This window comes from Hypomesus transpacificus, chromosome 6 (genome assembly GCF_021917145.1).
Source record: "Hypomesus transpacificus isolate Combined female chromosome 6, fHypTra1, whole genome shotgun sequence".
NCBI classification, from domain to species: Eukaryota; Metazoa; Chordata; class Actinopteri; order Osmeriformes; family Osmeridae; genus Hypomesus; species Hypomesus transpacificus.
This window is the reverse complement of record NC_061065.1, coordinates 7,706,263-7,721,577: the sequence shown is the minus strand read 5'-3', so window position 1 is coordinate 7,721,577 and position 15,315 is coordinate 7,706,263. Positions and strand designations below refer to the sequence as shown.

General features: G+C 46.0%; 2 protein-coding genes across 3 annotated transcripts; one reads left to right on the top strand and one right to left on the bottom strand.

Moving 5' to 3' along the window:
• The first annotated feature begins 609 nt into the window (after positions 1-609).
• On the top strand, positions 610-7,066 carry naa30 (N-alpha-acetyltransferase 30, NatC catalytic subunit). Of its 2 annotated transcripts, XM_047021166.1 has the most exons (5): positions 610-1,710; positions 2,480-2,603; positions 2,862-2,917; positions 3,251-3,350; positions 3,795-7,066. In XM_047021166.1, exons 1-5 carry the CDS (start codon positions 835-837, stop codon positions 3,821-3,823), a joined length of 1,185 nt encoding a protein of 394 aa, XP_046877122.1. In that variant the 5' UTR covers positions 610-834; the 3' UTR covers positions 3,824-7,066. The 2 variants fall into 2 exon arrangements, with proteins under 2 accessions (XP_046877122.1, XP_046877121.1); XM_047021165.1 differs by having other exon boundaries at positions 3,251-7,065.
• On the bottom strand, positions 5,851-15,222 carry LOC124468443 (mucin-19-like). The gene is made up of 8 exons (XM_047021163.1): positions 14,806-15,222; positions 12,453-13,587; positions 10,745-11,068; positions 10,194-10,358; positions 9,779-9,934; positions 9,651-9,682; positions 9,188-9,337; positions 5,851-9,091 (listed from the first exon to the last, which is right to left on the bottom strand). Exons 2-8 carry the CDS (start codon positions 13,504-13,506, stop codon positions 9,017-9,019), a joined length of 1,956 nt encoding a protein of 651 aa, XP_046877119.1. The 5' UTR covers positions 13,507-13,587; positions 14,806-15,222; the 3' UTR covers positions 5,851-9,016.
• Between the last annotated feature and the right edge of the window lie 93 nt (positions 15,223-15,315).

Below are 15,315 nucleotides of genomic sequence, written 5' to 3'. Positions count from 1 at the left end.
ATAGGCTACAAGGGGTGACTAACAGGTAATCTTAACGGAGATTATGTCGTTTGACATGGAATTTGATCTGTAATTAAAATGTGCCACTAAAGTTCGAGTTAGAACTGATATTTACTCATGTCAAATACAGGCTATATGTTCAATTATGACATAGAAGTTAGCTATCGTCTCACTTCCTGGAGAAGAGAGCAGGAAAATAATTCTGGCCATTAGTGAACAGGGCGCAGTTTACGGAATTGACAGCAGTGGGCGCCCCCTTGTGGCATATCACCAGGTCTGACGAGTGCCAAATGCGAGGTAGCGAATGAGTGCAAGATGTGTATGTTAATAATGTAGGCTACGTAAACATTTTTAGCCATAACTAGCTACTTATGTAGGCTGGTTATGATTTGCCACAATTCAGACTGTCTTAACTTCAATAACGACATAACTTTTCTTGATATTATATATATTAGATTTATTTTTGGGCAGCATTTGAATTCTGAGATTTTTTTGGGTAGTTTATAAAAAATAATTACCGACGTTGAACTTCAATCAGACCAAGAGCAAAAGAGAGCAAAGCATCATGAACCATGTCATGAACCCCATGACTGTCGTAAAGCGCCCACTACTGTTGCAATGGCGTTTGCTGCGACAGCATTTTCCGGCAGAAGGGAAACTGAGGAGAAAGCAACGACAAACGTCGCTAGGAAAACTATTATCGCCAATTCAACCTCCGGATTTACAAAATAATCGACAAAGGGACTTGTGCTTTGTATATATACCCTATCGCCTTTTGGATGAAATTATATTTTACGGTTTCTAAACGTGAATTCCCTCCCTTAATGCAGTGGGATGGCTGCAGTGCCGACTGGGCCTAGTAGCGCATTGCCAGCATCCCCGTCTGAAATTACTCCCTTCCCCGGGGGTGGGAGCGTTGAGCCTGGGGAAGAGGAGGAATCGGGCTGCGGTAGGGGGGGCTTGGTAACTTCTGGAAGCGGACAGCAGTTGCAGAGCATCGAGGACAAACGGTCGATCAAGAAAAACCAGAAAAACATGCTGTCACACGCAAACCCGGCAGCGCTACACCTCAAAACGCAACCCCATGAGCAGCAGTTGAACGGCTTGGTCAGTCCGTCGGAAGATGGTGTTAGCCACAGCAACCAACACACAGACGATCGACCTGACAATCCGAGACCGTCCACAGAAAACTGTGACAGCAGTGGCGAGGGAACTACGAGCGATAAAAACAATAGCGATCATTGCCACCATGAGGACCACGGTCTCTGTTCGAAAAACAGCAACCACCCTCACTTGAACAACAATAGCATGAACGGTATGCTGACTTTTACACGAACTGAGACTGTCCAAAGCCATCCAGGAACTGGCGCTTTTCCCGGTAACGATAGGAAAGCGGAATGCGACCCAACGGAACCCCCGAGACCACCGGTCGAGCCCCCAGATCGTGAAGGCCTCGATGCACCACGGTCTGGAGTTGGAGGCGAACCCAACTCAACACAGGAGCCCCCGGTGTCAGAACTGGGTAGGCTCGATCTCAATTGCTCGCCAGGCCGAGTAGAGGAAGAAAGCAATGGAATTCATTACGTCCGCTACGAATCCGAATTACAGATGCCAGGAATCATGAGATTGATAACCAAGGACTTGTCTGAGCCTTACTCAATTTACACGTACAGGTACTTCATCCATAACTGGCCGCAGCTCTGCTTTCTGGTGAGTATTACGATGCACCGTGACCGTGTAAAAACCTACACTTTCAGTGATTGTTGCCTAGGAGGACCACCAAATAATTTGCCTGAGTGGACTGCTGCAGACTCCCATTGTTATGAAAATGTGCATATTTCGATGACATCCAGTCAAACAACCTGTTAAAATAGTAGAGTGTTTAATTAGGTTTAGTTTTAGGCTCTTCCACCCTCCCAAATATCTCCTTTTTAGACACCAAAGAGACACTTAATCGTTTTGTTGTTAGGGTAGGTGTGACTGTTAGAATGGACCAGGGTACTAGGCTATAAATAATCACCTGTCAGTGGGTCACATACAAAGATGACCACAGTGTGATACGTGTGTATACACAGCCTATCCATTTATAAATATACCATAGTAGAGGGGCCCATGGATTTGGTTTAGCCCAGCCAGTATTGCAGATAACATGGAGTGTGCCTGTGGATGATAGGTTTCTCATGATAAAGTGTCTCTAATCACTTGACAGCTGTACCTCACTATGACGACACAAGAGGTACACACACACAGACACACACATTTCCTGTGTCTCAATCCAGTTAGCAGTTACTCGTCGAGTCATATGCTATCTATCAGCTGGCCATGTGATCTGTGCGGAAGTGTTTCACACCAGGGATGTGAGGTCACAGGGTCAGGGTTGAGCCCCCTCCGTTTTTGCAGATCTACAAGAACCTGATAGATTGACTTGTGTTCTGGTCAGTCAGATGACTTAATGTGGGTGTGTGTGTGTGTGTCACAGGCCATGGTGGAACAAGAGTGTGTTGGAGCCATAGTGTGTAAACTGGACATGCACAAGAAGATGTTCCGTCGTGGCTACATCGCCATGTTGGCCGTGGACTCCAAACACCGGAGGAAAAGCATAGGTGAGCCTCATTACTCTGAGCGGTTAGGGAATCGGGCTGTCAATCAGAAGGTTGCCAGTTCGATTCTCCGCCGTGACCCCAATGACGTTGTGTCCTTGGGCAAGGCACTTCACCCTACTTGCCCTGGGGGGAATGTCCCTGTACATACTGTAAGTCGCTCTGGATAAGAGCGTCTGCTAAATGAGTAAATGTAAAACATGGCAGTTTGTCATTGATTGTCTGTTTGTGATTCTCATCCTGTTGGTGTGCTTGTTGCAGGTACTAACCTGGTGAAGAAGGCCATCTATGCTATGGTAGAAGGGGACTGTGATGAGGTAAGAGGCCAGCCTGACGCCTGAACCCCCCCCCCCCCCCGCCCCCCCCCCCCACGGTCCTAGTATCTCTAACAGGCCTCTTGTGGCCAAGCAGGACCTTTATAGACAGATGCAAAAGAGAAGGTGAATCATTTGGTTATAGAAGGGAAATGTAACCATCCCACATGACACCATATCTTTGTTGATTAAACACTATAATGATTGTTTGGAGAGATTCGGTACATTTCCAAAGCTGTTTGCATATGCGTTATTAATTTCTCATTCAAATGTACTCCCCCCCCCCCATGACACCCACACACTCCACCCTCACCCTCCTGTGACCTCTCTCCCCAGGTGGTGTTGGAGACTGAGATCACTAACAAGTCAGCGCTGAAGCTGTATGAGAACCTGGGCTTTGTCAGAGACAAGCGGCTGTTCAGATACTACCTGAACGGTGTGGACGCGCTGCGGCTCAAACTGTGGCTGCGCTAGAGGGAGGGGGAGAGGGAAGAAAAGGGGATGGGGGGGTGGTAATGGTGGACCACAGGTGCTGCCCAGTTCTCACAGTATCAACTCTTCAGCCTCACCCAAGCCCAGGCCTCCAACTGCACTCACAGACACATCGCACACCACCCACACACACACATGCACAAAACTCACAGACATTTACAATACAAATAAACATGCTACACAGGTTACAAAGGCAGATACATATACACATTTAAACACACACACTTCTTAGAAGGACTCTTGTCAAGGCTGATGCAGACCTAAATCACACCAAATGTTTTTATGAAGAGGCCCCTGACAGCTGTAGAACCCGGAGAGTGGAGGAGCGGAATGTGAGGGGGTCAAAGGTGACCTAAACGGAGGTTTGACTGCCTCTTTTGACCTTCAGACTGCGACCCCACATGGATGAGGAAGTGAGGCGGGTCAGGTGAGAGCTAACGGGCCTGTTGGAGGACTCGGCTCAACACCATGTCGTCTGACTGAGTGCAAACAGGAAGTGTGGGGGGAAACGGACTTGAAGGAAATATTTGTGGAGTTTATTTTTGTGTTTCCTTTTTTAATCTCATGATTCAAACAGGGATTGGAAAAGCTATAGTGCGAGTGTGTGTGTTTGTACGGCCTTGTGGTTTTTGAAAAAGTGAGTGTGTAGCCTGTTTCTTGTGTGTATGGGATGTGGTGGGGTTGCCCGGGTGTGGGTGGGTGTTTGTGAAGCTGTATTGTGTGTGTGTATGTGTGTGTGTGTGAGTGCATGCTTGGGTGGGAATCATGAGTTGATGCGCTTCTGTGTGATGTTAATCTCCCTGAGTCAGTGTCCCTGTTGCCCTTGTTGTGAAACAAACGAAGCAGTGGGTCGCAGGCTGTTACGTTGTCTCTTTCTGCCTCAGCCCCAGAGCTGGCGACTGGAAAGATATGCATGCATTTATTTTAACATGAGTGAAGGTATGAGTGAGTGATAGTGTGTTGATTAACACTGAGAAAGAAAGCCCCGTTACACCGCCAACTGTCCCCGCCAGCTCAACTACCTCTGTTTGCATGTCTGATTGGTGCATTAAGTAATTTCACAGATCACACCATGATTCTGATTGGAGGGCTTGCGGGATCCATTACCATATTGACATTCCCTCAGATATGCAACCAGGAAGTAGTTGAGGGGCTCTGGCGTTGTCCACTTACAGAGCCTGTGTTTTGTCCTTTTTGCTGATCAAAGCTAATGTTTCCCAAAATGCACTGCCAACCCTTGAAACACTACAAAGTCCCTTCTAAAGAGAGTGTAGATGGTTTCAGAGGTGCGTCTTGACTTAAAGAGGAGTGTAGATGTGGTGAAATGTTGCTCTATTGCAGTTTGGTCATCGAGGATCTCTAGTATGCAGATGTTTTCTCAGCACCACTTGTCCTTCAGTCATGACCTCAGTAATATGGCCTCACGTCTGATTCTGGTCTGCCTGGCAACCAGTCTGTCTGGAGCTATAGTATTAAATATGCTGGATTCTATTCAATTTAGCTACTCTGTGTGTTTTCATCCCTGGTAAAGAAAAAAAAAAAAGTATTGTTAGCAGTTTTTATTTAGTTTTTCTTTTTTTACTGCTCTGAGTTTATTTAGAACACTTTACAGTGCACTCGCACACTTCTAAACTCCCCATAGTGGCTGAGTTTAGTGTGCAGGACCCTTCTCTGATGCAGAACCCATCTACATATAATTCACCTCCGACCCCCAAGACCTAAGAAAGAATGACAAGACAGCTGGCATTTCCTATTCACTAATTATGGCAGAGAAAATATGCATTTGCAGCTTTCTCTTTTCTTTCTTCAGAGTAAATGATCAAAGGTCAGATGCACTTTGTTTGGCTGCTGCAATCTATATGAGCATAAGGGTGTGAATGTGTGCGCAAGTGCGTGTTTTTGACTGGTGTGGCATTAGCCCTGCTCCCCCTTCACTTCTGTTTTCCTCCCACTAGGGGGCCCTGTCAGTGTATATGTTTGCCTTTGCCCTTGCCCACCCTAAGTCTCTCTTGATGTGAGGTCATAGTAGAGTTGGGTTTTAACAAGAGGTATGGCAATCCTTTCACCTTCCAGGATAAGGAATAGGGACCTCTGCATAATAACAAACACTAGTTAGATGAAAACGCTTCAATTCCTGTGGCACTCCAAGGAAGTCCTGCCACCACCTCTAGAGAACTGCAGGAAATCAGTTTCCACTGGTCCCAGGATAAGAAGTGAGCACAGGGATTAATAGACTATCCACCCAGCCAGCCAGCAGCCTGCGTATGTCTGTGTCTGGCGTGTGTGTGTGTGTATGTGTGTGTTTAGGTAGACGGATCAGATGACCTATTGATTTTGTTATTGCATATTTGTATGGGTGTCCTCTGTTAATTTGATATTTGAGGGAGCACCTTTTTGTGAATTTGTGCTTTGGGGTTTTCTTTTGATTGATTGACTGGTTTCTGTTTCTTTTCTCTGCTAATTTTTGGACCCATCCAGTGGTATGGCTAGGATGAGATTGAGGAAGTGGGGATTGATGATCTCATGACAAGACCTGGAAGTGCTTGATACTTACAATCAACCACTCCGGTATCTTTCCGTGAGTTTCATTGTGCTGACGCAGGATTGAACCTTAAGGCTTTGCTCTCTTGCTAGGATTTCCTAGGGTGAGATTTCAGAGTCGATAAGGGGAAACAAGTCATTGAGAAGATCCTTTTGATGAAAAACTGTACCCTTTTCTGAAAAACAATTACATCTAGTCCAGTCCCATTGAAAAAGGTATGATGGACTCTGATCCTTTCCTGTAACCCAATATGGTCCTTTCATGATAATCATTGATACTTGCAAGGACAGGGAAAGGTATCCACCATATTGGTCGTACCCCTCCAGTTCTTTGCCATGAGTGCTCGTCAGAAGAGAAGATGGTGTCAGGACACCAGACTATTGGGGCACGATATTAGTATTGTTCTGGACAAGTCCTTGCTACCGACCCTCCCTGCTAGTTTTCACAGTGCGAGTTCCTGGCAGTGCCAGTAGGTATATGGGCATTACAGCCTGCTGTGTAAGGCCCCAAAAAACAACTGAGCTTTGACCACGAACACCAGTTGAAGGGCTTTGTCATCACTCTGTTTTATAGCCTTGGCCGTGTTTGGATCGACTTTATTAGAAGGATACTCTTGACCTTCAAAACAGTAGGTTATTAGATGACTTGACAAGCCACTCCACAGTTCAGATGTCGTAGCTCTGTCATACGCCAGTGAGAGACTTGAGTTCTATTGGTCCTGGCAAGCCAGCGTCCAATAGATTGCCTCCTGTCCCAGATCCAACCCCTCCCTTGGGCCTTTCCACCATCGAGTGTTTTCAATCTTTTTATTGGATGCTCCCCTTCAGGCTCCTGAGAACGGGGCCTGTTTCTTGAGAGCCAACACAGGACTGAATAGATCGGCTGCTTCTCGCTAACTCACTGTGGCCAGGACCAGGCAGCAGGGTCTAGGGCAGGCCCCAGGAGGGAGGGGGCAGCCCTGAACCCATCTGTCAAGTGTACTAAGGGAAGAGAAGGGGGTTTTGCATGTCAGAGGTCTGTTACCCTGTCCCTCTTCCCGTCTCCTCCTTTGATTTCAATCTGATAATGTCCGACAATATCTTTTATTTAATGTGGAAAAAAAGAACACAGAAATAAATTATTTGATTTTTTTAATGCTGTAAAGTGGATTGTCATGAGTGACTGTTGGTGGTCTGGTTGTATTGTTTTCCTAAGCATGCATGTAACACATTTCACTGGAAGCAAGTGTACTTGGCAAAGTATACACACACAATTCATTAATATGTATCTTGGGTTAAAAGACATCTTTATTGGAGAACATTCCACATTAGGAAGATCTATAGAAAGACATCTTCATTATGTTCACATGGTACTGCACACATACATTATACAGTATTTTATGCACAGGCAGTTTGTTAATATACTGGTAATATCAAGATCAATATTGTAAGCATATGTGATCACATAAATTGACACTTGAAACAGCCTTGTTTTCTACTACGGAAATCTTGCAAGGAACATTGAACGTGAAGGAAACATAAAAGACATAAAATAAGATTCTGCTGAATACTATAACCTACAGTAGCTAATTAATATGTATTGCTAGTCTGTAAATTAAAATGTAAAATAGATTTTTAATCTTAGTCCTTTTCCTGGTTAAATAAAGGAAAAACGTATTTTTTATAAAGTTTTAAAAAGTTTTTTTTAAGTTAAGCATCACAGTAGCACAGCAATTCCCAACCTGTGGGCCAAGGCCCACTAGTGGTCCATTAGAGTAATGCAGGTGGGCCGCTAAACCAATGAAAATAAACGATGACAATTATATAAACATATTTATGAATACTGTTGGTGAATGATTTTAAAAATTCTTACTAATCTAATTTTTTTATGACATTTTGCCTTTAACTCCTCATGAACAAAATGCCAATAATTACGATTGTAATGTTGTTTGTAGCCCCCACCCACCCCAATTTACTATGCATGCATTACTTCTGCATATTGCATAAGCCAAGTCAACAGCTTCCAGTAGCTAGCACTTTGTTCCGCTAACAATATTTTTCTGAGGAATTTGGGTTAGCTTGCCAAAATGACAATTAACGATGTGCATGGGATTCCATGTTGCCCTCCTTCAAGCTAGAAGGAAAAGGGGTTCAAATTGTATGTTTTGAGCTATATCGACCATTACAAAGGTAAGGTTTATCTAACTCACACAGTAAAAGTAGCTAGCAATGAACGGATGCGAGTAGTAGTAGCGTTAGCTAGGTTAGCTAACAATAACTGAGAGACAAAGTGGAAGAAGTTGTGTTTATGGGTAGATGTGATTGCTTCCTGTGTTCTCTAATTTTACTAGCTTATAAGTGACCTGACCTATGACAAACGTGCTCCATGATGCATTTCAGCTTGAGAACAGTGATGAGGTTGTTTGCAAAGCACTTGGGAGAGGGAAAGGTATTGACGACAGCAACACAAAAAGGTGATAGTTTACAAGTAGTAGGTACGTCGACAAACTGGTTTCAGCTGCATGCTCAGAGAGGATGGCAACACACACAAGCTTGAATTGACAACTGTATTTTCATTGAATCATTTACATTGCTGCCTAATGCAAGCGGGTACTACACACAACGCATTGTTAGTCAGTGTCAACGAAGTATGTCATTTGTATGGATATAATACTCCTTAGATTTGCTCCAAGATCATTCATAGTTAGACAAGGAAAGCCACGAATAAGATTGACTTCCGTGTAAGCTACATTAATACTGTACAGTATTTACAGAGTGTTAATGCTATGTTAGGTGTCTTTTCGAGCCCTTTAGGTACATGGCCCCTCGTAATGCTCCTGGTCACAGACCTGGGATCAGTTTATCACCCCCACCATAACACCTACAGGACATGGTAAGTGGACAATGCAAAACTGACCTGAGATCAGTGTGTGCAACTTCACCCTGCGTTGTCGAGTGCTCTCCAGAACAGATGAGTCACAACCAAAACACCCCAGAGTGATTGGAGATGCCGTAGTCATGGAGATGGAAATGTTGGCTCCTGTCGGCGCAGCTCAGCATTGGTCACAGACACAATGCTCTAACCGCCAATCAGAACTCGTCCTCGGAGCTGTCAGCCAATAGCATGGCTTGGTCCTGGCGGCTGCTGCCTGGTTCTCGGGGTTGCTAGTGATGAAAGAGAGTGCAGGCTAACGTCATGGAGCAGGGCTGGGGACGTGCAACACACATGATCCATGCTCATGGTTCTGGAAGCATACCAACCTCTGTCTGTCTGGCCTTCCTCCTCTGGTGCTTGAAGCTGTTCCTCCTCTTGCGGTGGATCATCCTGATGCTGTAGAGGGCTCCCACAATTAGCAGGGCCCCTGCTATGCCGATGCCTACAGGAGCCAACATCCCAGACACGTATCCAGCCTGGAATGAGAGGGAGGAGAGAGGGGGGTGGGCACGGATGCGCAGATGGAGACAAAGAGGGTGTGCAGGGGGGAGAGGGATAGGGAGGGGGGAGAGGGATGGGGAGGGGTTAAGGAGGGAGGGTAGTAAGTTTTACTGCAACGTGGATCACATTCAGAATGATAGGTGGGAATAACCACAACCTGTTCCTTGACCCCTCCCCCCCTCTTCCTTTACAAAAAGATCAGAATGCACATGCTCCATTGTTGACTCCATCTCTCTGTGGTTTTGAGGACAGCAGTGTCTCATCATGAACGACAGGGTGCAGTGTTACCTTTTCCCGGATCAGTTCTACCCAGCTACGCACTGAAAAAGAGTTGGAGAAAGACAACGTTCAAGAAACACAATCCAGCGTTTCAGTTTTTGTGAACAAAAGTGTGTTTGTGCACACTGCAAACTCACTGAGTCCCTGATTTCGCTGCACCCAGACGGGAGGTGGGGGGATGAGGTTGAAAGGGGGGCGTGTGGGAGCCGGTATGGAACACTCCACCAGCTCCTCCTGGCTCTCCTCCTCGGATTCTTCCGCGTTGTCATCCTCCTCGTCTTCGTCGTGCTCCTCTGTGGACAGAGAGGATGAAGCAAGCCGCTCTGTCACTTCCTTAGACGCTCTTATCCAGAGCGACTTACAGTAAGTACAGGGACATTCCCCCGAGACAAATAAGGTGAGGTGCCTTGCCCAAAGACACAATATAATTTTGCATGGCCGGGAAGCGAACCAGCAACCTTCTGATTACCAACCCTAACCACTCAGCCACCTGACTGCCTTAAGTGCGCTTGCTCTCCGTTTCCGTTTATTTTATGTCGTTCTGGTTCTCACCTTCTGACTCCAGTTCCTCCAGCCCAGACCTGAGTTTGGGTGCAGTTGGGTGGTCGGTTGCCGTGGTGACCGTTGCCACGGGGGTCTGGATGGATGATGAGAAGAAGGAGGAAGGTCCAGAAGTGGGCAGGGTGTCTCCAAGGTCACGGGCTGTGTCTCCGCCCACTGTGGATGAACCAATCACAGATGGACATTACATGTCCATATGACAACACCAGACTGAGGTTCATCAATGACTAAGTAAATAAAAAGGTTGTATAATTCTAAATCAAACATTTAGAATTTTGCAGATCAAAACACAGTGTTTCTATTTTTATATACCTAACTAAATAGATAACCCTTACAGTGAAATTATGGCCACAATTAACACGGGCGCAAAGCAGTCTAGTAGAGCACAAAAAAAAGCACTAACTCGATTAAGAGTAACTCAACTTCGACATAACAGTCAACAATCAAAACTATACTACAATACTATTAGTGACAGGCCCATTTAAACCTGTCCTCTGCCAACTGTCTGTCTTTTTCTGGAGGGGGCGGGCCTTTGGACAGACCTGAGGGGCTGATTGGCTCCGAGATATCCGCTCCTGATATTTGCCATGGTGATGTCCAGTCCGGCATCAGCAGAGATGGGGCATGTGACGGGCCATCACTGTCGGCATCAACGGTGACCAGCTGGTCAAGCTCCGCCTCTGACAGCATCATACCTCCGGTTGCCGTGGCAGCAAGTGTCTGGGAGTCACCAGGAAAAAGAGTGGCGGACGGCAACGCCCCCTCTGGTGTGACATCGTCGAATGGCTCGAAGATGAGAGGAAGGTCCTCTGACGACATGGTTCCTTCTGTGGCCACGTCTTGGGACAAAGGTGCCACCGTGTCCTCTGCAACAGTTTCAACACAAACACACAAACTCTTTATGGTCTAATACACTGTTTTGTTTTACTCCTGCATTACAGGAGGATGTGTAGTTTGGTACAGGTCATTTGGTAACCTAACTACTGGTAGGTAACAGAAGATGTCTATTGATCCTGGCTTGAGAATTTTTTTTGTGGTCACTGTATAGATTTGGGTAAACTGTGTACCAATTTGCTTACAGATGCTAACGTTGCCTAGAATGTGTCCTATGGTGCTGAAGTATTTAGCGTTTCCGGACCGATTCTTTTGACTTTCAAATGGCTTGGTTTGAATACTGATCTTTCACAACAGAAGTGGAAAGATTATCTATGATTGGTCTTGTGCACTCTCATGTGAAAACGTTTCCCCCATTATCGCCTCTCCCCTTTTTTTTAAGCCAAAAACATGGTGAGAGCAAAAAAAAAAACTAAATCCTTTTATATAATAGGGGTACTTTTCTGAGAAGCATACATCATTTGCCAGTTTCCTTTCTCTAGGGGGGAGCTTGGTTTCCCTGTGGGGAAAATGAACAGCCTAACGGTAGAGCAAACAGACAGTCCACCCTGGGACACCAGCAACACATATTGGCTCAGACTGATGCCTCTAATCCTGCTCACTGCTACATCACACTGAATAATAACCTGCCTCAGTCTTAACGAATGTCCCAGCTCCGATTCACTGGGGAGAGAGACAGATAGAAATATAGACTATAAAAGGAAGAGAGGATGGCAAGGGAGAAGGTAGGCTTGGTCTGATGAAAGAAGAGAGAGAATATTGTAGATGCGTATTGAGTGGGTTAAAAGGAGAGGTGAAGATAAGAAAATGAAAAAGGGCGCAGGGAGATAGAAAGAGGGATTGAATCCTGCAAAGAATTCTGTAACACATCCTGTCACCAGCATGTCCTGGCAGTCATGTTCGTTTATTTTCCAGAGCCGAGTCAGGAATAGAAAGTAATTAGACTGCCTGGGTCCCTGCTGTAGTTCAAAGTGGAGCGTGGAAAAGCAAGGCGTCTCTTTGCTGATCATCAAAGGCGATCTCTGCCACTAGACGTGTCACTTTCATTTGCCGTCGCTTTTTAATAAAACCATGTGAATCCCAGCAAACTCAAACCAGCACAAAAATATGCTCTCCTGCCATGAGGTGTATGTATTGGAATTCTATGGCTTGAAAGAGACTGCAGAGCATCAGCTTGACATCATGAGGCAGCGAAAGTGTTTGTGAATTTTTGTGTCTGCCTAAGCCTGTCTGTTTGTGTCAGGGTGTGTCAGAAAGGTAGTGGAAACCTTTCGAACTGTATTGCCAACGCTTTGTATTTCACTTCAACATCCATTGCGATACCCACTTAGCATTGTGAATTTTGTGTTGACTTACCTACAATTTGCCGCAGTGGTTCAGTCCAGAGGCTATCTGGGCCTTCTTGCCTGGAGGTCAGGACTGTTCCAAGATCGGGCAGGAGGGGATCTGGAAGGGAGGGGACAGTCACCTCCTCCTCGGCCCACATTGAGTCAGGGTTGGAGGTCAGAGAAGAGGAGATGGGGATCTGCTGAGATGCCGTCAGGGCGGTACCTTTCTGACCCGAACCTGAGGAACCCACATGGTCTATATATGATGGCCTTGTCATGTCTGCATCTTGAAGAGGCGGTCCCAGGCTGGACAAGCTTGGTCTGCTCCTCTCTTCTCTTCCAAAGATGTTTGAGCTGTTCTCCAGCACAGGGCCCTTCGTCTCCCCAGCCACTTCACTCTCTGTCTGGCTGAGAGGCACCGACTTTGGTGAGAGTGTGGAGGAGGCGGCAGATTCACACACTGCTCCCTGTGCAGTCATACCCCTTCTCATTCCCTGTTCTTCTTGCATGGATGTTAGCTTGGTGGCAGGTATGTTGTCCATGATGTCCCCACCTGGTCCTGGTCCCCTCTCGACACGAGTCTCTGTCTGTGTCTCTTCCCTCTTCGACAAGCTCTCGGTGCCAGCCTTCGTCTCAGCCCAAGTCCTCCGATTCCCAGCCTCCTCCCCAGCCTCCTCCCCAGCCTCCTCCCCATTCTCCTCCCCAGCCTTGCTCGTCCCAGATCTTCCTTCACGGCTGTCCTCATTTCCCGTCTGCTTGACTGAAGTTATTCCCTCAAGTCCCATCTCTCCCCCGTCTGGGCCGGCCTCTCCCTCTGCCTCCACATTCTGGGATAGGTCAATCCAGCTCGTAGTCACATGCTTAGACACCCCAGTCGTCTCCTTCCCGCCATCTGAGGGCTCAGAGTGAAGACCGTGTGTTGAGATGGAGCTACCAGTGGTGGCCATGGCGACGCATGGTCCACCGCAGTCCCTGTTCTCTGAGGAGGATGCGTGCGTGTGGAGGGGCGGCGCTGGGGAGCCGGGGACGCACACGCAGGCTGCGGTCAGAAGGAGGCGATGGAGAGTCACAGAGACGAACATCTCTACCACCCCTCACTACCCATCAACTGGAGGAGATGAGGCCAGAGGTTGAGGCAGGTTACACAAATGGTCTGGAGGTTTCTGCGGAGGATAAGGAAATAGTTGAAAGCCAAGACGTATTAATTCAAAAACTTCAAAGCATGTTTATTTTCTGCACCCTAACCTAAGATAACCAAGGCAGAGGATTATGGGTGCGTTCCATGTCAGCTTTTCCTTTGATCTTTCAGTCTCACAGATTAGAATGACTCCATTCACAGTTCACACTGATTATTTCTCCTCGCCTCTCTGGTTATCTGGCTATTCTTCTCTTATCACATCCATCTCTTTCGCTCTTCAACACAAACACACAGACTCACCCAGAGAAAAGAGGAAGGGGATGTATGTACGAAAGAGAGAGAGAGAGAGCAAGAGAGAGTGAGAATAAGAATAAGAATACAATCCTGACACAGCAAACCACTGTGCTGCATTTTAGAAAACTATAAATAGCAGCATGTTCTCTGCTCAGGTCCTTTTGCCAAACCTAAGCCTCTGCTGTGACAAAACGGAAAATGTCATTTCTAAATCAAGAACAGCGAGGAAGAATGTGACAGTTCAGCACATGGAAGCATAGAATATAGCCTAATACAAAAGAACAGAACATTTGCCTTCATCATTTATTTGGCATTTGCCTGCACATAGCTGTATAAAGGAGAATAAGACAGCCTCCACGCTATTGTCTATAATTAAATATTCTGCTTCAGTCAAGAAGCCTACCGAAGACACGAAAATGTAGAGCGTACTTGTAAACAGACGTTTGAAATGACACTTCGTTGCCAGGGTGACACCCTGCTGTAGCCTGCGTGTCAGACGCGTCTTGAAGTGATCAACAACATTAAACCCAGATGATACACCGTCTTACTCCGTGTAAACAATGCTGAACTCCTGCTTTGGTTCTTACCTACCTCTCCAGTACCAATCCCTGAAAAATAGTGCACTCGATGAACAGCCTGCTGAATAGCACCAGCTTTATTAGCCAGTTAAATGGGGAGTCACAGACCACGGTATAAACATCACAATACAATGCGGCGAAGTCAAGCTTTGATGACTAGTCAAGTGCACTTATGTATGAGCAGTCAAGTGCACGAATGTAAATTTAAATAATTGTGTGCACATGAACTCATAAACATTCTCATATGCAAGCCCAAATATTTCATTAGACGTCTGGTATAAATCGTGTAATTTGATTGAACACATAACCGATACTGATATGCTAGAGGAAAAGTCTTAACGAATAGGATGCACCGTTACCATCGTCCTTACCTGCAGATCCTTGTCGAGCAGTGATTACATTTCAGAGGAATAGTTTTTTCTCCGAATGTTATTTGAAACAATAGTGCTCTTGTATTGCATCGGTATTAATTTCATATCAGTAGCTGCTTATATTGATCCGGAAGAAAGCTGAAGAAAAAGCCAGCGTCATTTAGTGTAAGCAGCCTGCACGCGCTGGGGTGCTCTGGCTGTGCAGAATGCGCGCGCGTGTGGTGCTGAACTGGCAGCTGTTGAGCGCGCAAGAGGAAATAATTTTAAAGAACCGTCAGTAATACAGTCAATCGTTTACGTGAAATTGATTTCTCATAGAACATGAATTTACTAATGCTTGTTTTCATTCTGAATCATTATAGCTGCTGAGGTGATCTTGAAATTACAGGAGGTGCTGAAATGGACAGCTCCACAGAAACTCACCCGCCAACCTAGTTCTGTCTGGATCCATACAAGCCCTTTGCCACATTGTAAAACATATCTTTAGTGGCAAATCTCTGCTGAAAAAAG